The sequence below is a fragment of the Numenius arquata genome, chromosome 10 (assembly GCF_964106895.1).
Source record: "Numenius arquata chromosome 10, bNumArq3.hap1.1, whole genome shotgun sequence".
Lineage (NCBI taxonomy): Eukaryota > Metazoa > Chordata > Aves > Charadriiformes > Scolopacidae > Numenius > Numenius arquata.
The window spans coordinates 51,041,340-51,065,488 of NC_133585.1; the positions used below are offsets into that span (position 1 = coordinate 51,041,340).

Here is a 24,149-nt window from a genome sequence, read left to right on the forward strand (position 1 = left end):
TGGGTTTTTTTACATTATTACAGTCTCAAGAGATGCTGCTTCTCTGTACCATACTGCAGATATGGGAGAAATAACCTAATCTATTTCAACAGAGAAATTAGTATTTTTTAGTATGAGACTGATTGAGATAATTTACTGGAGGTAAATTATGTTGTCCAAATTTCTTATAAGTTCTAAACTGATGAAGAAACAAACTTCTGAAACACAGATCTGAAACAAACACGTAGTATTTTTATGTTCATTCTGTTCCTGGGCTCGTAAGTGTCCTCTTGCTCTAGATACTGCTCTCTAAAACCGAGGATGCAAAACATTTGTCCTGTTTATTTGAATTCCGTGATGAGTGAACACTTGGTGTAGTCCTGGTATCCTGGAGGAATAAAAACTCCTATTCTAGATGTTCATGAAAGTGTTTCTTTTGGCTTATAGCTGTAGATAAATGAATCAAGGAAAATAAGCCTGGAATTCAAAAAATTGTTTCTGTAATACCTTACTGTTTGTTAGGCTTGAGAACACATCAGGTGATGTAGAAGGGAGAGAAAACAGGTTTCAATGTTTTGGGGACAGACAGCAAAGAAAATCAAGCACGTTAATTTTCATTTTAAGTTCTGTATCACCAATGTGATTTTGCACAAGGGCTGAACTCCACCTCCTTATTCTGAGTTTAGAATAAGAGGGCTACGAGGTAAAAATGGGCATGGGAACATCACTTGCAGCATCAGTTTGGAGATTCCGACATCAGCTTTTAACAATTAAAAATAGAGGTATTTTTACCCATTTGTGCAAGCGTATGGGTGTAATTTGGTTGTTGATTACTAAACTCTGCTATGTATTAACAAAATGAGTTGATTCACTTATCTCTGAGTCTCCTTATCTGTGTCTTGACTGTTGAAGCAAGGCCAGCACTTTGGTGTCATTAGCCATCTCACACCACTGCCCACAGATCTTGCATTAAAACGATAGGTGACTGGTTTTGAAACCCTTATGGGGGTCACACATCTACTTCATGAGAATTGGGTAGGAACTGTACTCCTCAGGCCTGACATTTTACTATTTGATGGAAGGTGAACATTCCTAAGGGCCAGCAGAAAGCTGCGCTTGAGACCTTCAATTCAGTTCAAGGCTGTGATGACATCTATCTCCCTCTCTCAAGCATTGCTCCACAACCCGAGATAGTTATGTAGCCTAACTAGTTTTTCCTCATTCTAATTGATTAAGGACTTGTTTGGCATTTAATCCGCCTGACTTCTGCTAGCATTTCTTGTGCTATAACAATAACAAACCTAATCTGAAGCACACTGGAATGCATTCAGCCTTGTCCTTCTCTTTTTTTTTCACAGCGATGAAAAATATGGATCGGTAGTAGCCAAATGATTCTATTTAGAGTTTACCAACACTCCATGTTTTTTAAATGGTGGCATCAGTTTTTAAAAATAATGCTGTTTTAAATCACCATTTCAGCCACTCTTTCTCAGAGTGATGGTTGTACCTGTGACAGAATTCTAGAAGCAGGCAGAATATCCACGTTTTACTCTACAAAGCTGAGAAACTTCATGTGGGGAATCAGTATCCTTCTACCCACGTTGTAAGAATGATAACTTTACATCCTATTTAAGAATTTGGCTTGGTGAAATCAGCTATTATTTGCCAAACACAACACATTTAATTCTTTAAGAACTCAGTTTTATTAGCTCTCTGGATGCACCCTGAATATCTGTTCTTGTGTTGTCCATCCCTTCTTTTCTCAAGCATGCAGGCAATCTTCTCAGTTCAAAACCAGAAGACTTACTAGCTTTCTCAAGTCTCCAACATTTCCTGTCTTTTTAACTATTTAGAGATCAATCTACATCTTTTGGCTCGTCATATGTCACTTTTCTTCTGGGGATGCTGAGAGGTGATCTGGTCTCAAGAACTTCAGAGCTTCATATTGGCTCTGGCTCATAATTGCACAATGATCTCCGGGTTCATGTCTTTTGCTGGAGATCTTGAATTATGACATGGATGATGAAATTCACCATGAATAACAATTCTGTCTTTCCTTATGTGTCTTTGAGGTGAAATTACTGTTTCTTATATGTGTATGGAAATGCACATATCTTAAACCCTTGGCATACTATGCTGTATGTCAAGCTGGCTGTTTCACATCTGCATCTGATTGCTTTTCATTAAATTATTTTAATAGTATTCCATTGCTCTTTTGAAGTTTCCATTGGCAATTTATTTATCTCTAAGAATCATATCTCCTTTTACAGTCATACAATCAATTATTGATTTTCTGATTAAGAAGTAATCTGTTCAGATTTACTCTATTTTTCCTTTTCCGATTGTAGATTTGAAACATTGCTGTGAATAAGATTTGGATTTTAAGCTGTTTGATTAAGTTGCTTCACTGTTTTAACTGCAGACTTTAACGGCATCTTCTAGCTATTTTTGTGTACCCTGGAGGTCCAGTAATGCCAAAGAGTTCTTTTGAACCATTTGGAACAAGTGATGGATATCTGTTCACGTGCTTAAGATTCTTTTCTGAAATGCTTATTCATAAGGATAGTCCCATTGACCACAGTAAGGTTATTTATGTAAATTCTAGTTGATCTCAGCAAGAATTATGGAACTGGACCCCCAGTGACCTCTCGTAAGTAGCACAATCTGGGTTGTGTTCCAAGTCTTCCATAAGATCTTTAGAAGATATTTTCAGATTTTGGATTAAAATGCCAAAGTGGCATTTTAATCTGATGGTTTGAAACATTTTTTGAATGATTAGCGTTAAAGACATCTGCCTATTCTGAGCATAGGAAAATAACCATAGTATTATTGGTAACAGTGTGATTTCTATGAGTAAATGTTGCTTTTTTAAATATTAATTACTGGATGTGGTATCTTACTGTCCTCTATTTACATAGCTCTTTCCCTGCAGCTATTCCAGAGTTCCTCAGCCCTATCAAAAGTGAAACCACGAGTGCTGAAATAGGCAGTATTTTGATGTACTTCAGGAATTGATTGAAAGCTTGTGGCTAATAGGCCGTATAGAAGGATTTGTGCAGCTGTTTAACAAAGATTGGATGCCAACATGCTTTTCATGTATCTTTAATTCAAAAAGAAGCTGCAGATGCAAAAAGCCAGCATCAGGACTAGTTTAAACCCAGTGTCCTTTGTCCAATTTGAAATAACAGAACATAAAGCCCATACATGGTGTGACAGTTTTCAGAAGCACTTTCGTAAGCACGTTCCCTGATGCTTTTAAGGAATTATACTGAAGCCAAACAACTGCTGTGTTTTGTTTCAGTACAAGTCATCCCTGTCCTGTTCTTGTGCTCCCAATCGTTGTTGTTCCTCAGATTTACACCAGTTACCCCAACAATCCTTGTGTCCTCTAATGTTGAAAAGGTTCCTATGCGTACACCTTATCCAGTAGCCTGACAGGGTGCTTCCAGGGTGCTTGGAAATTCTAAGATCATCCAAACATTTTTATCAGAGAGGCAGCGGAGAAGATATATTCAGTCACAAGAGGTAAAGTCGTCCACAACTAGTTGCTTGCAGATCTAAGGAACATTAATATTAGTGTTTCCATTTAGCCTGCAGTCCCACCCATCTGGCAGGATATGCATTAGACATTGCAGTTGATCTCAAAATACACAATGCACGTTACACCAAATTTCAAAATGATACCTGTCCATTGACAAAAGAGAGAGCAACATTTACAGAGATCAGACCTGCAGGTCCTTTTTTCCTTTGACAAACAAAATGAACATGACGTTCTCTAGCCTCGTATTTACAGAAAGTATAAAATAGTGTGAACCTTCTTGACGCACAACTGAGATCATTAATATATGCAGTACATTATGAATATTCATCCCCAGCACACTATGGTTTCTGGCATTGCTTCCACTTGTATTTGATGTATTCATTTCTTTCATTTTTCCTACTTTAATATAGAGCGTGGTTGATTTATTTCCTAATCCATGTGAATGTGAACTTCCTCGGGCTGCTGAAAAACTTACGCTTTTGTAATTCTCCTACACACAGCAAGAGGCAAAGGGAAAAGTTTTTTATTCATTTGGTAATCTGTTTCTTTTCTTATTTTTTTTTTTTTCCTCAAATCTCAGCTTGGAAACCAGAAAGTAACTGCCCCTGTGATGGAGGTAAATGCTTCACAGACACACAGACAAACAGCAACAGAAGCTTCTCCACTGCCTCTTCCTCCTCCTGTGGTACCAGTTAACAGAACCTCTTTCTCACCAGACAGTGCCACCCATCTAGTACCATATTCTTTGCCAACGCTTGATGATTTTTTGCCTTCACGCTTTTACAAAACCCCAGCCCTTTCACAGTTTTCTTACAAATGCCCGTACCTAGCTTCCGAAAGCCTTATCCACAGGAACGAAACGGCCTCTGTGAGCACAGATTCTGCCATGAGCGAGTGCTCCTCCCGCACAGTGAGTGAGTCCTCCACGGCCATTCTAGATGAGCTGCAGACTTGTAGCTATGATACCACTGACTGCTCTGAGACACCTTCCCCAACCTTGAGCCAGATGTCTGCTGTGTCAGATGGCACCACCTTAACCAACACTGCTGCCACCTCTCATGTAATTATGCTTCCTTTTTTCCTCCTCCCTTTTGTTCGAACAGGTTGTCAGAGGGGAAAAGAATTCAGACTTGTCGTTATCCCCTTGCACAGACGAGTATCCCGTTAGGAGTTTTCTGTGTTCACAGTCTGACAGTGTGTTTTGCAACAGTGGTTTTAAAAAAAAACAAACCCATTAGTATAGCAGATTTGGAAACGGGAAAATGATTCTAAGTTGTTGCACAGTTGTACAGTCAGCTGAGGTCTATCAAACACTTTGCTGAAAATAAATGAAAATAATTTCAATAAATATCTGTTCCAAATGGATTAAAAGCAAGCGGTCTGTAGAGTTTGAAGAGATTTGTTAAAAATATCATTAGCCACATACAGGTTTGTGGAGTTTGCAGCCTCTGGGCTACCACCATTTTTGGTTTATACTGAGGTACAGATTTCGATAATCTAACTTGTAAATTCATAGTAAATGTTGGGAATGTTTAACGCAGTTTTTTCCCCAGCCATCACCACTGACTGCACGAAACTGTTTTTTCTCTCCTCTAACTAACCTTTTCCTCTCCTAAGCACAGTTTTTTTCCGGGAGTGAACTTCATAAATAATCTCACAGTACCCAAATGTCCTGTTACTTTTCTCTTGGTTAAGTCAAGGGAAAAACCAGCATGCAATTAGGCATTTTATACATACATTCACTTTTCTGTACCTTAATACACTCATATATTGGTAGAAAGAAGGTATGGAATTTGGGTCAAATTCCAATCACTTCTGGTTTCTTTTGAGATTATCTGCATGATTAAAATGAGTCAGAACAAAGCCCACATTTAAATTGAGCAATTTGTTGCTGAATTAGAAAACAGAGAGATGTTCTGAGACTAAAGTTTTACTGGGTCACAACAGTGTTCAAACTTTGTACAAATACTTCAGCATGTTATTTTTCAGTCTGAGAAGAACAAACAGTGTATATATTTTTAAAGTTTCATATATATTTTATAAAAAGTATTTTGAGCCTAAACTTGCACATAGTCACCTGGAAAGTCAATGATCTGTTGTCAGTGCTCTGGATGCTGTTAAAATAATATTATTACTAGCCAGGCATGGAAAAGCTGTACTTTCTAACTCTTGTAACACAGCTCTGAAACCTTTTAACCTGTTTTTTTTTTTTAAAAAAAAGAGTCAGTACTGTGAATCTGCATACAGCCCAGTAGTTGTAAGCAAAGATACCGTAATCACTGTAGACTGGTACATAAATAAGGCTTAATCACTACATGACCATTTACTAGCTATGGGAAGCATGGAACATTTATATTTTCTTCTAACCTACTTCTAAAATAATCAGCTAACTGTATTTGTTTTCTTTGAGCACCATTTTTGTAAGCTAAAAGTCCTTCCTTTCCTTTTTTGGGTAGTTTCCCTGTAGAGGGATATGTTATGGCCAGGTCTGACCACCTCTTTCTCTCTTAGGGCAGGGATGAGCATAACAGTTGTTCACCATTGATGGAGAGAGAAAGTCTCCCACCAAAGGACAAAAATCCCTAAACAATCCGAGAAGCCCCACAGAAATTAAACTGCTGGCAAGACCCACCTCTGCAGTGTAGAAAACTCTTTGTCTCCTACTCTCTGTAGAGAAGAACCAGACAGATGATGGATGGGGCTTTGAGCAACCTGGTCTAGTGGGATGTGTCCCTGCCCAAGGCAGGGGTTTGGAACTAGATGATGTTTAAGGTCCCTTCCAACCCAAACCATTCTATGATTCTATGACTATAAATATGTCCATGAAATGAGAAAATGATGGGGAAGCTGGTGGCACACACAGGTGTGCTACTCTTGGCCCTACTCCTGTACTGATCTTCATTCTCAAAGGAGACTCCTCTTGGTTTTGTAGATGAAAACTGCTGAGAGAACAGTAAGAGTAATACTTGATTGTGCCATCCAGCAGTGTGCCTGCATAAGACAGAACTCCAAAGACATTATGTCCACATTGGGGATGTTTGTTTATTCTTGAGGTCCTTAATGAGAGCTTAGGGAAAAAGGTTTTACAGCAGATCTTCTGAGAAGAAGAAACAGCATCAGGAAGAGCTGAATCAACAAAATTGTAAAATATTCCAGGCAAAAGGCAGAGCTAAACATAAAACTGTGGTTAATTGGCCATACTTTTAGTCACAGATTACAGCTTCTTTGAAAACCTGAAGTATGAGAATTGTAATTCTAATTTGGGTTTATGCTCAGAATTGGAGTTAAAATCAGAGAACAGCTGGTTTTAGAAACTATTTTGTCTGATTCTATTCCAATTATGAACATGTCCCTTATAAAGTAATTTTCATGGGTTCTTTTTGTTTATGGAGTTTAAAATTGCAGAATCTAATGGAAACTTGGAAACAGAAGCACACATTAGATTTTTTGCCTTTTCCCATGTTTCGGGACTGCCTTGAGCTTCGAGAATTGCTCCTGAGTATTTTAACCTAATTCAGCATCTTGAGGCCAGGGGGTGTACTGGGCAGGATTGTTGCACAAAACTGCTCAGATATTCATGATGGGACCTCCCTCCCTTTGCTGCCCACCTCAGTAGAAGGTTAGGAAGCAGCTCCATCCCAAATAGATGCTTTGCCTTTGATTCAGAAGCCCGGAGAGCTGCTCTTTCCAGTGCTCAGACAAATTAAAGGAAGTTTAAAGCTAGTAGCTAGGAGGAATCTTTACAAGAGTTTGATTACCTGGCAGCAGCAGGAGGTGGCTCTGCTAGCAGTGGAGCACAGGTAAAGATACTAGAGAAAAAAATAAATGGAGGAGCCTAAGGAAACAAAGAGCATGAAAGAGATAAGGATTATCTTCCCAGTAAACTGGGAAATAGGTGCATTTGGTGAAATAGTTATTTTCTGTAGCATCTTATTTTCCCACAAAGGAGATTACCTAGGAAAGTAAAAGGTCTAATTCACGAATAGGCATCTTAAATATTTCACTTCTTGTAAAATCTGGGAGCAAACTCTGTCACCTGGAACTAAAGCATTACATTGTTAGGCTGAAAAGTCCAAATGATTCCAAGGGCAGGAAAGGGCCTTGGTACTTGAAACTTTGCAAAACTATCTTTTATCGCTAGCCCTTCCACCAGTGCAAGATGCATCAGATAAATAAATACAATAGCCACCTTCACGGAAACTTTCCTCCAAGAGAAAGTCATCAGAAACTAAGAAATTATAGCTGAGCTGATATCCTCTCTAAAACTTTTAGAAGCAAACCCAAAATGTCATATATGGACATGCCACATTTACATTTATGACTGATGGCCATCAGCTACTTGTGTGGATCCTGTTTTCATAATATTGTATACCTACTTAGTGTAAGAGCCTTACTGCCTAACCCAGCTATTTCGTAAAGCCCATCACAGCAATATCTTATTTTTTTATTACAGAAATTCATAGGTGTAGCTTTCCAGTCTACTAAGAACTCATGCTAGTTCTGCTCCTCTCTTCAGAGGAACAAAAGCCATAGTAAATGAATAAGAAGGTGTGAGGTTCTGGACATAGATGCACCCTGCCTTCCCTAGAAACAAGCCTTCCCCACAAGACACTATGCAGGAAAAGAGAATCGGTGAACCCCAGTAGAGATGGCTGGGCCTCATCTAGGAACCTCATCTGAAAACATGGCTTCATACCTCTCAAAATGCTATCTTTGAGCTTGTGGAGCTTTTGTATCCTTCCAGCTCCACATTCTTTTGGAGGGGAGGATGGTGTGAGAAAAGCCAACTGAGTTTACATTTTGGTTCTTGACTCTATTAAGAAAGGAAACATGTAAACACAAAAGTTTTAATGGAGGCATCACCGCTACACGAACTGTTCAGCTCAGTTCTGAAGAGAGGCATCCTTGAAATGAGAAACCCCTGGGTGCACCCAGGAGTTCTCAGGATGTCTGCATAGGCACCAGAATTTGTTGTGCTCTCTTAGCTATTGGAGGCCAAGACATGAAAAATTTCAGATCAAATCAGTAATCTCCACAATACAAATGTCTACAAGACATTTAAATGCTTTTTAATATGTTTGTTTTTTACTTATGCTTTGCTGCTTCAGATAGTCTCATGTTTTACGTTCACAACGTGTTTTGGTTCTTCTCTTTTGCTATATAAAATTGAGCAAAGTTTGTAGCACTTCAGATTTTTTTTCAGATTTAAAGAAGTGTTCTGCATTAAAAGAGGTGTCACAGAGAGCTTCCCTCCCTTTTCTGCTGAAATACTCGCTCCCCTCTCATTTCATTCAATGCTTCCTCAATATCTCTGATATTTTGATCCTTTCAGTACTCCCCATCAAAGCCCTACAGCCCAGATTCTAAGCCTGTTCAGGAAAGCAGTTTGTTTCAGAAGCACCTCTTGTGACTAAAGCCTAAATGGCCTGTGATGCTGCCGTACTGCCAGTGTACTTGGCTTTCCCGTTTTATTTATTTGGTTTTGTTCTGTTGTTTTATGGTTGTGAGGTTTTTTTTATCAGTGCTGTTTATTTTTATTGCGATAGTTTACGTATCGGCATCCCATAGGCAGTCCAGCTGGCTTCAGTTTTTTAAAGAAGCTTTGGCTCGCTCTTTTTAGCTGGCCTTAATGGCGCTTTTCCCTTCGGTCTGCACTGAAGTTCCCTTTAATATCAGTAGGGTTTGAGCATGTGCATTAAGGGAATATGTCTCTTGGAGCGAGCAACCTGTGGCAGGCAGCCTTTGTCACACGAGAGGAACTTTTACTGCCATCTTCATTTTATATGGCTGTCAGCCCTCGATTGTGCCATCCTCGTTGCCTTGGCCATGGTCCTTCCGTCACCTTCCCATGACTTCAGCACGTAGAAGGAGAGAAGCGGGGGGAGGTGCAAGGTATATAAGGAACACGTTCTGCTCCCCTTGTGATGAGTTTTGTATTTCAGTGAACGCAGATGCCGTTATGGCCGGGTACCTGACAACCGGTAATTGTTGTGTGGATGGCAGTCTTGCATCACTCTGTTTGGGATGGCGGTCGGAGGGCTTTGTGTGTAGTTTAATGGGATATTGTTTTGTTTCTCTCAGGCTCAGATCACAGTGAATGGGAACTCTGGCACCGCTGCCAGCCCAGTGAGTCACTTCCAAAGGCCTTTTTCCCCTTCTTCAGCTTACCCTCCACCGGCTTCGCTCAATTCCAACATTGTTATCATGCAGCATGGCAGGATGATGGGTAAGCCTCACACAGAACGTTTGCTTTATACATTACGCAACATATTCCGATTCATGTGGCAAAGACTGCAAACAATTGCAGAGGGCTTCACAGCCATAATGAAGGTATTGTCTATTCATCTACCTTGGGGAGGAAATGCAAAAAAAAAAAAAAAAAAGCATTTATTGTTAGATGCAGTAGTGATCCTAGAGTTGCTATGAAGTTTTATTACTTATGTGTGTGAGGGTGACCTCTTGCCACCTTCCTAGTAGCTTTACCAAGGAAAGAACATATATCAAAACAGCTCAACCTGTGCAACCCCTTCAGATTTTGCCTTCTTTAAGAAGCCAAGGGCCAACTTTGTACACTGGGTCTCCCCACAACTTCCTTAATCTTCAGTAGAAATACTGCCAGCAAAGGGAGGGGCTCTGGGCTTTTAAACACTTAAAGCCATGTCAATCCATCATTTCTTTATGTATTATTTTTTGTAGAGCATTGTTAATTTTTTATTAAAAAAACCCACAATCAGCCTTAGAAAGCTGCTTTGCCAGTATAATCCAGTTTTGCCAGAACAATTGTTAGCTTGCTGCTTTTTGTGCCAGTGTTTTGCATATTCAGATCAGACTATACATGCAAAATAATTTGAATGCGATCCTGGAGTTTACTTTTTTATTATGCGCAGAGGGAAATTAAGTGACACTTCTCACTGTGCGACTCAAGAGCTCAGGCAAATGCTGCTACCCTTATCATAGTGATAAGCACCAAAACCGTGTACATGGGTTGGGGGATGGGTTGGGCATGGGTTTCTCCACATCCCAAAATTCTAGATTCTTTGATTGCTTCCATTTTGCTGATGTAAGGCCTATCAATTCTGTTTTGTACATACCTGAGGTAAGGAAGGTACTTTCCCATGATTTTTGCTCTTGTATGATGCTGAAGATCTGTCTTCCACAATAACAACCTGATTTAATTCTCTTTGCTTATGTAAAAATCCCACCGATGCCTTCAGTTTGAGGCCTATGAAGGATCAAATCCAAAATGTTTTCTAAATTTAACATCATGCATTTTGGGAAGAAGGCCCAAATATTCAGACGTTTGCCACGCAGAGTTGCCCCTCGCCATATATGTATAGCACTGGATTATTTACACGATTTCAAACTTGAGCAAACAGCTGAAAGAGGCACACCAAATCCATCTCTCTGCAGTAGGAATGAGCAGAAATATTCAAATTAAAATTAGATCTTTCAGTCACCAGAGGTCCTTTTGCTGATTTATATTACAATTCAAATATTTTGCTTCAGCAAAATCAACGAATGTTAATGTCACACGGAAGGCAATTGTAATCTTCACCAACAGTGTTAGAATATTTATTTTTACTCCCTACATTCATTTTTCCTGCAGTGGAAATGTCTCACAAGCACTGTACCTGCTCTTGCCAAAAATAAAAGATGCTTTGTCAGAGCAGCCCACTAATTTACTGAAACATGTTGCCTGAAGGAGTGGGGCTCTTTTTCCTGCTTACATGAGAGAAGTACATCATCTGCAGCAGTACAAATTTTCACATGAGACATCCCAGCAGAACTATTTTAGAGGGAAATGGTAATAGTGACATATTAATTTCATTAACTATAAAGGAAGATTTGGGGAAGGTGGGTAAAATATTGCAAGTCACCACAAACCAGCAGCAGCCTGCACAGTTCACCTGAATATCATAGGTGGATCATCAGATTGCTCTACAGATGCCAGGTTACTGAGGTCCATTTTTGTGGATTATACATAGAGGCACTTAAACATACCAACATAACTTTAAGGGACAAAAATTGTCTTTTTAAAAAAATATTAATGCATCAAAACTTAATGTTTCTAAATACATATCAGTGAAGTCTTTGTGGAGGGCTGTTTGGAACCTGTTGCTGTCCTTACAGAGCAGCAATTTTCTATAGTTTGATAGATTTGGGGTGGGAGGGAGAAGTTTGAAATCATATCACTAGTTTCAAGGAAAGGGGCAAGAGTTTGATTTCTAGGAAGAAGGCTGCTGCCACTATTTTGCAATAGATTTTGCTAGTTTTGTGGGGTTTTTCTTTTTTTTTTTGTGAGCAAGATGCTGTGAAAAAGATCTGAGTTGAAGAGCCTGTCTGGTCCTTCAATAAGATTCTGTTAATATAACATTAAGTAGGACAAAATCCCAGCTAAGATGATTTTTTTTTTTTTTTTCAAAGTGTTGTATATGCATGTGGCTAAGATTGTTGTCAGTCTTTGTGCAGCATAATGAAATGGGGAAGCCTGTTATAACTGCCAAGTATGATTATTGTATCTTTATACAATATTCTGTCATGTTGTCTTTACAGAGTCCGCAGAGACATACTCACAGCATGTTCAGACTGTTGGCAGCAGCACCACCACCAGTACAATACCAATCTGTAGATCCTCAGAAGAAGAAAAAAAAATTACAGTCATTAAAGCTCCACATTATGCAGGGATTGGCCCGGTAGATGAATCTGGAATCCCTACAGCAATTAGAACGGTAGGAAATTCTGGGGAATCTGTGTATGAACTCGTACAATGAACTGATTGTTGGTAATGGGTTTTTCACATTCTTCTGGTCTTATATAATGTGGAATACAGTGTGCGTAATCAGCGAGCTCCTGAATATAATATTGTGTGTTGACGGAAAAGGAGAATGCTGATGGGAGCATAATTGGGCAACCTCATGTTTCTAGTTTTAATTAGAAGCAGCCAAAACTTTGTGTCTCTTTCTTGCTTCCCTTGTAGCTCTTGCCTCTTGGAGATACGCAGTAATTGCATTTCTTTTATTATTTCTAAAATAAAGTTTATACGTACTATGTATATATGCATGCATGCAAGTATGTGTGTATGTATAAAAAAAAGTCACACTTCTGCATTTTTAGATGCAATGGTTCTCATCTCGTCAGGGTAGTGCAGAAATGAATGGTTTTGTTCTGATAATAATAGAAGCGAGTGGGGTTTTCGTGGCAGTGCAGTATATAATCGTTGTGCCCCGGAGTGACGTGCAAAGGAGCGGGGTGGCAGCCCTTTCATTGTAGCTAGCCCCGCTTTTTGATCATCTGCCACTAGTCCCTGCCTGAGCGGTCCCAGGATGTCGAACTGAGGAGTTTTGTTTTCACTATGCTGAAGCATTCTTTCCACTCCGCTGTCAGGGCAGCCTCTTCTGGCTGCTCCAGAGAGCACAGTGGCAGCTGTACTGGGTCCGTAAAGGGATTTCTCACTGGCCTTCCCAGCCGGAGAAGAAACGCTGTGCCAGACGGAGAAAAGAGTAAGAAGAGTGGGAACCAGGATGAAAGCGGCAGAGCCCTTGCAGGTGAAGTCTTTGTGAGGTGGAAGGATGTAGGAGCTGTTGGATGTGCTGCTCTGCCACTGCTGACATACGGGGCTGGGGTGTATTGCCCAGCTGCCTCAATGGATTGAAAAAAATAGGGGGGAAAATCAGGAACTGATGGAGAAAAGCAATAGGAAAAATTCAGAATGAGTGGTAAGATTGGGGGACAATTTTGATAAGAAAGGGGGGAAACTCTGGCATTTCTTCCTTAATTTTTGACATAAAAATTAATATGCTCAGAATCGTTTATAAATGAATAAGTTTCTTATAACAACACTGTAGTTTCCTAGCCCTTTTTTAAGTAAATACGTCCCTATGCTTTATATAAGATAATTATTTTTATTCTTTTTTTTTAATGGCAGAGTGATCTAATACGGTGCATATCAGTTATACAAGATTATAACAGAAATCCCCCTCAAGTGTGCTTAATAGAGTCGGCAATCTGCCAACCTATATTTAACTTTCTGATCGTATGGTCTGAGTCTCAGATTTTCACCTAGAAACATAAAGTAACTTGAATTAGGACATTTTTCAGCTGGATTTGCTCTGGGTTGTGTTGTGTTTCAGTTTCAAAATATCTTCTGTCTTGTAAACTTCGTATTACAGCAATGATTCTCACAGTGAGATACGAGTTAAAAGATGATGCTCTGTGTGTGTGTGTGTGTGTGTGTCTCGTGTCCCACTTCTTGTCCTTATTCTGCTTCCCTAGGACTTAGCTGGAAATGAGATTGTTCTCAAGAAGTTGATCTGAGATTACATTTTAAATGTGCACGAGTGTATCTGAGCCCTGTGTACCCCCAGTCGCCTAAGAGCAAAGGTGATATAGCTGTCAGCCAAAGGCTCAAATACGCTGCACCTTGGCACCTCTCAGAAGTGCATTACTGTGCAGAAACACACAAAAATGCTATAACTGCATTTCCCACGGAGAGTAGAAGGTAGGATATATCACTCGCTCTTTCTCCAAGGGCAGTGAGCAATCCAAATAGGTATCTTCTCCCAGAAAGTTCCACCTCACTCCATCCGGAAAGAGAATGAAGTTCAAATTAGTTGAGTTTATCGTTGCCTGCAAAGTTTAAAAGTTTCTTACTCTTCCATCTGTATGAAAACGGCAACAGTCTATCCAAAAAAAGCAGTAAGTGCAGATTCACGGGTGGTAAGCAACATACACACTGTGTTCTGAAACACTTTGCTACTCAAAGGTAAGCTTGGAAATGAGAACTTGGGAGTGTCTGTATTCCAGATTTGGAGTGCTTTTCAGGAGTAGAGAGATTTTTCAAGCTGCGGTTAACTCCTCCAAGCCTGTCCTTACTCTCAGAACATGGCTTATGACAGCAGTTTAGCCAAGGAAAGCAGAGCCATGTTCTCTTCTCTTTCTGTTCCTGCAAACTCTCTCTGTCCAAAGCTGCTGAGAGGGGAAGGATTCCAGTAAAGCTTTCCCTTCTCTCGGAACCTCCATCCCATGTCAGCGTGTTCCCTCCATACCATTGAGCTCCTGCCAGCCCTGGGAAGTACAAGTCTGAAGCCTGAAAACTCAGATCATTGTTAAGTTCTGCCACCATGCCAAGCCCTGCCCCAAAGACGGGGAAATTCCAAGGCATTAAAAGTGAAGTCTCTGGAAAAGAGAGGGTAAAAATGCTGTTCACTCAGAAAAGTTTTCAATCAAACGGCACCGCCAGAGTTTACCACCGACAGGGTCCTACGAAAGGAAAAAGACAGATTCGTGGAAAACAGTGTGACTGCACTGTTTGAGACTATTCAAAATGATTGCTTCATGTCTAACTAGCAAAATTAATCTGTGGACTGAAAAGACCTCTATTTACTAAGAATGAAAAAAAAAAAGAGAAAAAAATCAAATTCCACCAGTTTTCTTTCCCATACTTAGTGATGTAATATTTCAGCTAGAAATAAACCAACACAGAAGGTCCACTGAAAGTCATAAATGCCACCTTTAATTGCATACTTTCTGATGGATTATTAGAATACTGCAGTGATTATGGGCTTCCCTGAGTACCAACCGCAGATACTGATAATACGCTTTTCACACTATTTGGCTGATTATTCATTCACATATGATGATACCATGTCCCAGCATTTAATTGCAACAACTTTAACGTATGCAAAGCAGGATGGAGTCTGAATGGCTTGGTGCATGATCAGCACTGCTAATTCCTCAAACAAATGTTGGTATGTGAGATCAGTGAATATAAATTGAGAAAATATTTATTAAAATTAATTTACTCTATTCCTTAGCTAATCCTATCTGGCTTAGAATGTAAAGCCAAATTATTGGCTGAGGCTTTAAACCCCAGGATGGGGGTTGAGGGGGAGATGATGAGAAAAAAATGTTCAAATGTCCATAAATATGTTGGGAGACCTTCTTCTCTGGTCACCTGGGAGCTTCTCCACATCTGATCTCTATGTGGAAACCTGCTATTGATTTGTGGAGGACCTGAGTAATAAGGAGGATCCAGCAAAGAGATATTTACTCACCTTTGTCCCTTGACAAACAGTAGGGTCCAATCTATTCACCTATCACTGATTCGAGCTCTGTTGGAAGACTCTTCTTGGCCCAATACAACCAGGAAGACAGTTGCTGTATCATGGGACTATTGCAGGTCTGTAGAACTGTGGAAAATGAGGAGCAGCGATGGAGGTCATGCCCGTCAGCATGAATCTCTTCAGACCTTCTGGGCTTCCTTGTAAACTTTTGAACATACACGATCCTGGAGCACCAAACAGCATACTTTTTTTCAAATCCGGCTAAATTATTCTTACTAGAGTTCCGCTAGTATAGGTGTTTAATAACTTTAGGGCAACAACATTAAAATGGTCCAAATCTGCCTCTGAATATCTTCTCTTTAGCAGAAGTCAGGAATGTTGGTAGGTGGGGGAAGGGACTTGATCTTGATAGGAAACTATATCTCCTTCATCTCTTGCAAGCAGGTCTAGGTAGAAAGCATAACCTGCCCCTTAAATTTCTTTCTTACTCAGCAGATCCCTGAGTTCTTCAGTTGACTGTCAGCTGTTCTTTTAAACAATTTTTTTTTAAAATGTTGTTTAATAGCCATTTTATGAGAACTCATATTGAGTCCTCAACATATGACGGCATTTTCTGCTTAGTCCCTTATAGTAAGAGCTCACCATCGTTAACAAAACAGATTAATTATGTTCAGTAACTGTAATAAGTATTTAGGGCAAAAGTGTGATTCATTCAAGATGGCATGGAGCCAGGTGAGCGCACTCAGATCTGTTGGTTATTTTGTAGAGAAGAATTTGTGGATTTTCACTTTTCGTGGTAAAGAGGAACGGGCAGAGTGATTGCAGATTTAGTATGAGCTAATGCAAGATATTACACATCGAGAGGTTTTTTTGCATGAGGTTTGAAAATAATTTTGTACATCTGCACTAAAACTTTTGCTTTGCTGACCAGCGTGGAACAAGTAAAATTTTAGGACCTAAGAATAATAATACTCAAAACACGTTTGCCTCTGTGTTATCTTCTTTTTTGAAATATTATCATAATATCTCAGACAACATTGCAGCAAAAGAGAAAATGCAGAAGGGTAAAAAAAGAAAAATAATAAGAAGCACCAGCAAATGTTGATAGGAGGAGAGTTCGAGAACTTTAGGATTGTTTAGTTTACAAAAGTAAGGATAAGTATGATTTAATGAGAGGGTACTGAAAGTTATATTGTATTCACTTTTTTCAAAATAGAAAAATAAATTAAAATTAAGTTGCACGGGAAGGGAATTTGAATTGATAAGATGAAATATTGTTTGTTTACAATGCAAACATTAACTCTTAATTATAGTGTTGTCTTAGTTCTTCTCTCAGTAGCGTTCCAAAGTTTTTCTGTATTATTTAACAGTTACATTTTGAAGATAATTTATGTTGGAAATCACCATAAGTTCAAAAGAAGCTCTTCTTACACCCTTGTAATTGCTGAGGTGCTTGTATTTTAGCATTGTAAAGCTTGTAAAGTATCATCGTTGTCAAATACGGGGCACTAAGAAGATAAACTCTTGATCTGGCACTAATTCCTCTGTTTCTCACCATTGTACCCTCCAAGATCAGAGTCCAAAAGTGACTCAGTCTTCAGTGTCTTCCAGAACTTGTTACAGGAATTCTTAGATGGAAACCTTAAATACACCATTTGAAATAGATGGTATGAAAATTATTATATTAAATAGGGGACAAAACATAACAGACTTTGTGTCCAGGATAACATTGAATCTCTGATCAGATCTGTACACATGGATATTTTATTTTTTTGTTAATTGTTAAAACCTGTATTTTATTTAGACAGTTGACAGGCCGAAGGATTGGTACAAGACAATGTTCAAGCAAATCCATATGGTTCACAAACCTGGTACGTATACTTTTCTCTTGGCTGGTACGTACACTTTTCTCTTGGCTGGTATGTACCTGTGGCTTTAATACCACTTGGTTCTCAGTGGTATTAAAAATGTGCTTTTCTGTGTTTTAATTGTCTGCTCTGTGAAAATACAAGTGTTCACCAAGTGTTAGATAATGAATCAAATCAAATGGGTAAATTGGATGATAGATTTTACTCCAGAGAGAGATGTTTTCCTCTGCTAAAGCCTGAACATTTCTACTGGATTTATTTTATTACTAAAGCTAAATAAAAATTCAAGTGATGAGAACAGGTATGCAACCAGTATGATTCCCTATCACTGGGGAGCTCAGTGAGGTGATGCTCATCTCCAGTTTGAGGGAGGAGAAATTGGCTGCTGTAAATCTCCTACCATACCAGCTTTCTTTTGGAGAGCTCATGTGTTAGGACAGCATGGGCTAGTGAACAGGCTGGTTTGAGGATACATTTGCTGCCTGAATTGTATTTTTTTCATATAACGTCTTACTTGGTTTTGCTGAACTGGAGCTTTGGTGACATTCCTAGCTTTAGAGTTAACGTCCTTTATCATGATTGTCACCAAGGATGTCGAGAAATTTTATAAAGGGCAGTTATTCTCGTTACACCTCTGGAAGGGAGGAGGCTTTATTTGCTTGAGGTAGAGCTTGCGCTCAGTATGGTCATACAGAATTAATGGGAGAATAAAAAATGTAAGCAGGAAAATTTTGGCTTACAAGACCTATTTTTAACACTGGTCACATAGTAGATATTTGAGGTTGCTTTTTGTGATAGGAACAAAAACTTCATAGTCTCTATTAAAGGAGAGCTCACAAAAGGAAGAAATTGACCTTGGGGAAGGGAGAAGAACAGACAAAAAGGTGTAACTTCCAATTTGGCGCTAACCACTAAGTACACAATATGGGTGACACGACAAGAAGATACCGTTTTACCAATAAGGTGGTAAAAATAGCCTATGGTAAGTCTAATGGGAAAAGAGAGTCTTCAGAAAACACCTGTGAGATGAGGGAAAGAGATACAGCGCTTTTTGCCTACCAGCCTTCTGTTTGTATTTGCAAAACCAAAGCTGCGTCGCTGCGATAAACTGGCCCGAATTGCACTGCTGTAACACGTGTATTTCTTTTTGTAGATGACGCCACAGACATGTATAATACTGCATATGCATACGGTACTGGTAGGAATTATTCCCTCGCTTCCAAATGAGTCTTTTGTTTATGTCAGCAAGTAACAGGGGTAGTTTGCTTGCTCTGATAATGCTTATATAAACACTTTTTATTGTCTTGTTGGATCTCAGTTGGTGTTTTTTTCATGCCTTTTTTCCTAAATGAAACAAAGTTTAATTTTGGTTTCATTCTTGCCACAGAAATGAATTGCAGCTGTGGGTCTCTTCCTGCAGCTGGGATATATTGTGGTACTGTGGTTTCTGATTTAGTTTCGCTAGCGATTGTGAGTAACGCAGCCTTTCCTTATCCAAACGAAAAGGGGACTACTTTGTGAAAGTACACAGTGCTGTATGAAAGTACAAATGCTAATTGCATAGATGGGAAGACAAAAAGGTGGTCCTGAAATCACCTTTTTAAAATACACAGTAAGAGTGCCTAATAAAGATGACTCTGTTTTATGTTCTTGTTCAGTTTTGCTCTAGGCACTGGTGTTGCTGTTACTCAGCTGCAAGAAACACGTTCATCTCATAGATATATAATTGTGTCTTTCAGAAGATTATAACCACGTGATAAAATTATTTAAAAGAACAAAAGTGAAAGTGTGAAGTGAAAGTGCTTTTATTAAAAAACAAAACAAAACACAGTGCCTTATGCAAAAATGCCATTCAAAATTCTTCCATTTCAGTGTTTGTTGCGCAGGACACGCTCTCATGCTGCCCGTTTGTGTGCTGCTGAGAGCATTTGTTGTGGGTCAGTTGTTCGAGACCTGTTTGGACTCTTGTGATCCTCTTCAACATACGCTATTGCCTAGTTGTCCTAGACTGATAGTAATTATTAAAACAATGGAAAAAAATGTGCATTCCCTGCCTCTTCTTTTCCTTCTGAACACAGAATGACTGAGAGGCAGGACAAGCCTGGGGACTAATAACAAACTATCATTAAGAGCTCTGATGGATTCATACAGCCGTTAACTTCTCCCTGCCTCAAATTAATCATTAATTTATTTAACTATACTGCACTTTATCTGTGTGTTTGTGGTTTGATATAAAAATATATAAAAATTATTCCAATGAGCTATATAGTATGCAGCAATGTGCATTTAAAAATGCGTTTGCGTGTTTTTGTAACCTCGTGGCTTTATTGACTAACTGTGGGTTCTCGCAGCGTTCCGTTTATTAAAAGCCACCCTCACACTGTGACTCTTTCTGGTTTTATGTTAGGTAGCTACAGCCCATCCTTCTCTGCTCAGGCACACCCGGCTGCAAAGACGCAGACGTACAGACCATTGTCTAAAAGTGCTTCTGACAGTAGCTCCGATGCCTTCAAGGTCTCGTCCCCTTTACCACCTCCACATGTGCCACCTCCGGTCCCACCGCATCGTCTGAGGGAACGGTCTACACCAGAAAAGTAAGTTAACGTATTTTCAAAAAGTGTTCTTAACCCCATGCCGCCAGTACAGGTTGGGGGCTGACCTGCTGGAGAGCACCTCTGTGGAAAAAGACCTGGGAGTCCTGGTGGACAACCAGGATGACCGTGAGGCAGCAATGTGCCCTTGTGGCCAAGAAGGCTAATGGCATCCTGGGGTGCATCAGGAAGAGTGTAACCAGCAGGTCGAGGGAGGTCATCCTGCCCCCCTACTCCGCCCTGGTGAGGTCCCATGTGGAGTCCTGTGTCCAGTTCTGGGCTCCCCAATTCAAGAAGGACAGGGAACTGCTGGAGAGGGTACAGCAAAGGGCTACAAAGATGATGAGGGGCCTAGAACATCTCCCTTATGAGGAAAGGCTGAGGGACATGGGTCTTTTTAGTCTGGAGAAGAGAAGACTGAGGGGGAATCCGATCAATGCTTATAAATACTTAAAGGGTGGGTGTCAAGAGGATGGGGCCAGTCTTTTTTCAGCGGTGCCCAGTGACAGGACAAGAGGTAACGTGCACAAACTTGAACATAAGAAGTTCCATCTGAACATGCGGAGGGACTTCTTTCCTTTGAGGGTGGCAGAGCCCTGGAACAGGCTGCCCAGAGAGGTGGTGGAGTCTCTGTCTCTGGAGACATTCAAAACCCACGTGGTCACGTTCCTGTCCAACCTGCTCTGGGTGACCCTGCTTTGGCAGAGGGGTTGGACTAGATGATCTCCAGAGGTCCCTTCCAACCCCATATCAATCTGTGATTCTGTGTGATTCTTGGCATGTACAGTAATCCAATTACATGATGTCACAAAGGATAAAATAGCAGCTATATATAACTTCAAGGGCTTTACTTAAGGGACAGTCAGGTGGTGAGAGACAATCTTCATTAGCACTATGGGCATCATGTGTGGTCCTGCCATTTCTTCAATGTGCTAAAGAAGTGCTTATTCTTACAAGTGATCCCACCATGAGCATTTAAGATCTTCATTCTCATTAGCAGGATTGTCCTGCTTGTTGTGTTTCAGAACATTCCATGCTCTAGCAGGTGCCTTGAATAGTCACTGAGTAGGAAAGGCCATTTACGGTATCCAGTAGCAAAGAGAAAGGATCTAAGTGATGTTGTAAGTTGAAATTCAAGGAGGAGCAAAATGGTAAGAGCGTAGCAGTAAACCCACATTTCCCCAGAGCTCAGAAATGCTTTATATCCCCATTTTTTAATCTCCAGCTCCATTATAGTAGACCGAGAAGGTGTTTACAGATTAAAGGGACATTTTGGTTTTCTCACAGCTTTGCAGCTTCAAACGTGCTGCACAAAATCAGGTCCCAGTGGTGAGAGTCCAGTCTGGAAAATGTTAATACTTAATAACTGAGGAAAGAAATGCTTATCCTTCTAATTAAAACACTATCTGGAGCTACTAACTCAAGCAAAAAGCTTTTTCTTTAGTGTTTACATTCGTTAATACTATACATTAATATAATATTATGTTATTACACATTTATATGTGTATGTATGTATATATTATATATATGTAAAGGGTCATTTTTTGTTCCATCTGTGGCTCTAAACTCACCTCTCTTGGTTACGCTCCAGCAAAAAAACAGAATTTGCCCATTTTGTCAGCTTGGACATTGTAAACCTTTTTAGTTGTAGAAACTGAATTACATTAAGCAGTTTCAAATAATTTGCCATTTGCATAAAATATTATGAGAAAAGAGCACGCGAAGTGTTTAAAATTAAGACCATGACTATGGCTTTTTAAAAACTTTGTAGGTAGTGGCAATCCAGAAGGTAATTCAGGAGATACAGGTGTTGCAGAGGAAAATGGGATTGCTCTATGGTTACTGATTTGGGCTACTCTGTTGCTGAGGGCAGGTTGCCAGGGGCTAGCACTGGGCTACCTCCCAAAGGTTTGAATTTTGTTAGCAAGTCACACGGAAGCGTAAAATTTGTTCGCAAGGCACCAAAATGTGGATCTGCTTCGCTTTGATCTCTGAAGCTCTGCGAGTCGTCGTCCTGTGCTGGGCCAAATGCCTCGGTCACAGAGACTGAGGCCTGTTACGGTTCCTTTTGTCAAGCTTGGAAATAACTGCTTTAGCATTGAATTTGGCTGTTCAGCCTCTCCTTTTAATCCTCCTGCACGATAAGACAGGCAGGGGAAATCTATGTTCTGCGGGCCAGGGGATGCCAAACACGTTAGTTATGCTTTGCCTGCTGCTGACAGCTATAGCTTGTCAATCTTTTCCTGCCATTGGGAGAGTCTTTTTTTAATTGCCTATAAAGCCCGAGTATTTAAAATCTCACATAAGAGGCTTAGGTCCACATGTATCACAGTTTTATAGCTGGGAGGCAAGATATGGTTTGCATTAACATAGTCCATAAGGGATTACAGGCTAAACGTTGTAAATTAAGTGAACTGAGCGCGAATCAGAATTTCAGCAGCATCTTTTTTTTCTTCAGTGACTTGCAGCATAACGCAGCTTGATCAGAACACTTCCATTTTCCTGCTCGTTCTCAAAAAATACAGCCTTTTCTGCTCTGAAACTAATTTTTTCCTTCAGTGAAAATAAACAATAGAGAACTACTTCCCTTGAAATGCAGGGCGTTTTATAAAGAGAGGTGTCTGTGTGCCAGAAATTGCACTCACACTGTAAACAAAAGCTGCTCCATAGATTATTTTTTTTTTCTTAATGCATGTGACATGTACCTTATGATGTCAGGTCACATCATAGTCACATCAAAAAGGCAGATAGAACTGATAGAATTTAGTCCCTGTGTGCTCTTTCGTATTGTAAATACAGACAATAGAAGATAGGATTTCCCCTTTCTTTTCCTCCATTCTTTGAGTTCCTGGTGGGTCATTTTACACGGAGCTAAATAAAAAGATGCGTGAGCTACAGTTTTCCAAAAGCAATGTGAGTAATGACTACAAAAACCGCCATGAAAAGGTAACTCTCACTGATGGTAACTAGCTAGTATCTCCCCAAAATGTGTAGGTGGCTACTGATATAACGTGGTAAATTACTGAAAAAATAAAGTAGTAGGGGTTACTTTTTATCCTTTGCATAACACTACTAAATTGAAAGCAAATTTATAATTATAGAGAAAATGGATCAATTTCTGACCCAAAGTACAACTGCCAAATTCTTGGTTTTGTTTATCTATTCCGATTTCCAAGGAAACAGTATAGTGTTTACAAGGATATTCAGGAGCAGTTCTACTACAGATCAGGATAAAGAGCATCTATTAGATTTTTATGCTGTCTTTTAAAATAATTCCCTATTTTTTGTCTCAGAAAATTTGGTAACTTTTTCAATATGGACTTGCTATCATATCGTGTGATGAACAAAAATATCTACCACTTGCCTATATTAGTCTAGTGCATAAAACAAGCATAGGAAATTTGCAATTTGAGAAGTCATGTCATGGTATGTTGACACAGTATGTCAGGGAAGTTTTTAAACTGGTCTGTGAGTTACAACGGAAGAGCGAGTGATCACACAGACTGGACATACCTTGTGTTTTTCCTGCTGTGCTGAATATACGTGCTGTAAATACATTCATCATAGAATCATAGAATAGTTTGGGTTGGAAAAGGACCTTTAAAGGCCATCTAGTCCAACCCCCCTCAACAAGCAGGGACATCTTCAACTAGGTCAGGTCGCTCAGAGCCTCATCCAACCTGACCTGGAATGTTTCCAAGGATGGGGCATCTATCACCTCTCTGGGCAACCTGGGCCGGTGTCTCATCACCCTCAGCATAAAAAATTTCTTCCCTCTACCTAGTCTGAATCTGCTCTCTTTTAGTTTAAAGCCATTACCCCTTGTCCTATCGCAACAGGGCCTGCTAAAAAGTTTGTCCTCATCTCTCCTGTATGCCCCCTTTAGGTACTGGAAAGGGCTCTAAGGTCTCCCCGGAGCCTTCTCTTCTCCAGGCTGAACACCCCCAAATCTCTCAGCCTGTCCTCACCGTAGAGGGGCTCCAGCCCTCACAGCATCTTTGTGGCCTCCTCTGGACTCGCTCCAACAGGTCCATGTCCTTCTGACATTGGTGGCCCCCAGAGCTGGACACAGTCCTCCAGGTGGGGTCTCCCCAGAGCAGAGCAGAGG

General features: G+C 40.0%; 1 protein-coding gene across 30 annotated transcripts in view; it reads left to right on the forward strand.

The window, feature by feature from the left end:
• Positions 1-24,149, forward strand: part of SORBS2 (sorbin and SH3 domain containing 2) — a 181,787-nt gene that overhangs the window by 114,791 nt on the left and 42,847 nt on the right. For 7 of the 30 annotated variants that reach the window (XM_074155284.1, XM_074155269.1, XM_074155283.1 and 4 more), the window contains 6 exons: positions 4,101-4,136; positions 9,602-9,746; positions 12,074-12,249; positions 17,387-17,453; positions 18,604-18,648; positions 19,858-20,044. In XM_074155284.1, coding sequence (XP_074011385.1) covers positions 4,101-4,136; positions 9,602-9,746; positions 12,074-12,249; positions 17,387-17,453; positions 18,604-18,648; positions 19,858-20,044 — 656 coding nt within the window. Of the gene's footprint in view, positions 1-4,100; positions 4,581-9,601; positions 9,747-12,073; positions 12,250-13,041; positions 13,066-17,386; positions 17,458-18,603; positions 18,649-19,857; positions 20,045-24,149 lie in introns of those variants that run through there. The other 23 variants (XM_074155258.1, XM_074155287.1, XM_074155276.1 and 20 more) reach the window with 9 other exon arrangements.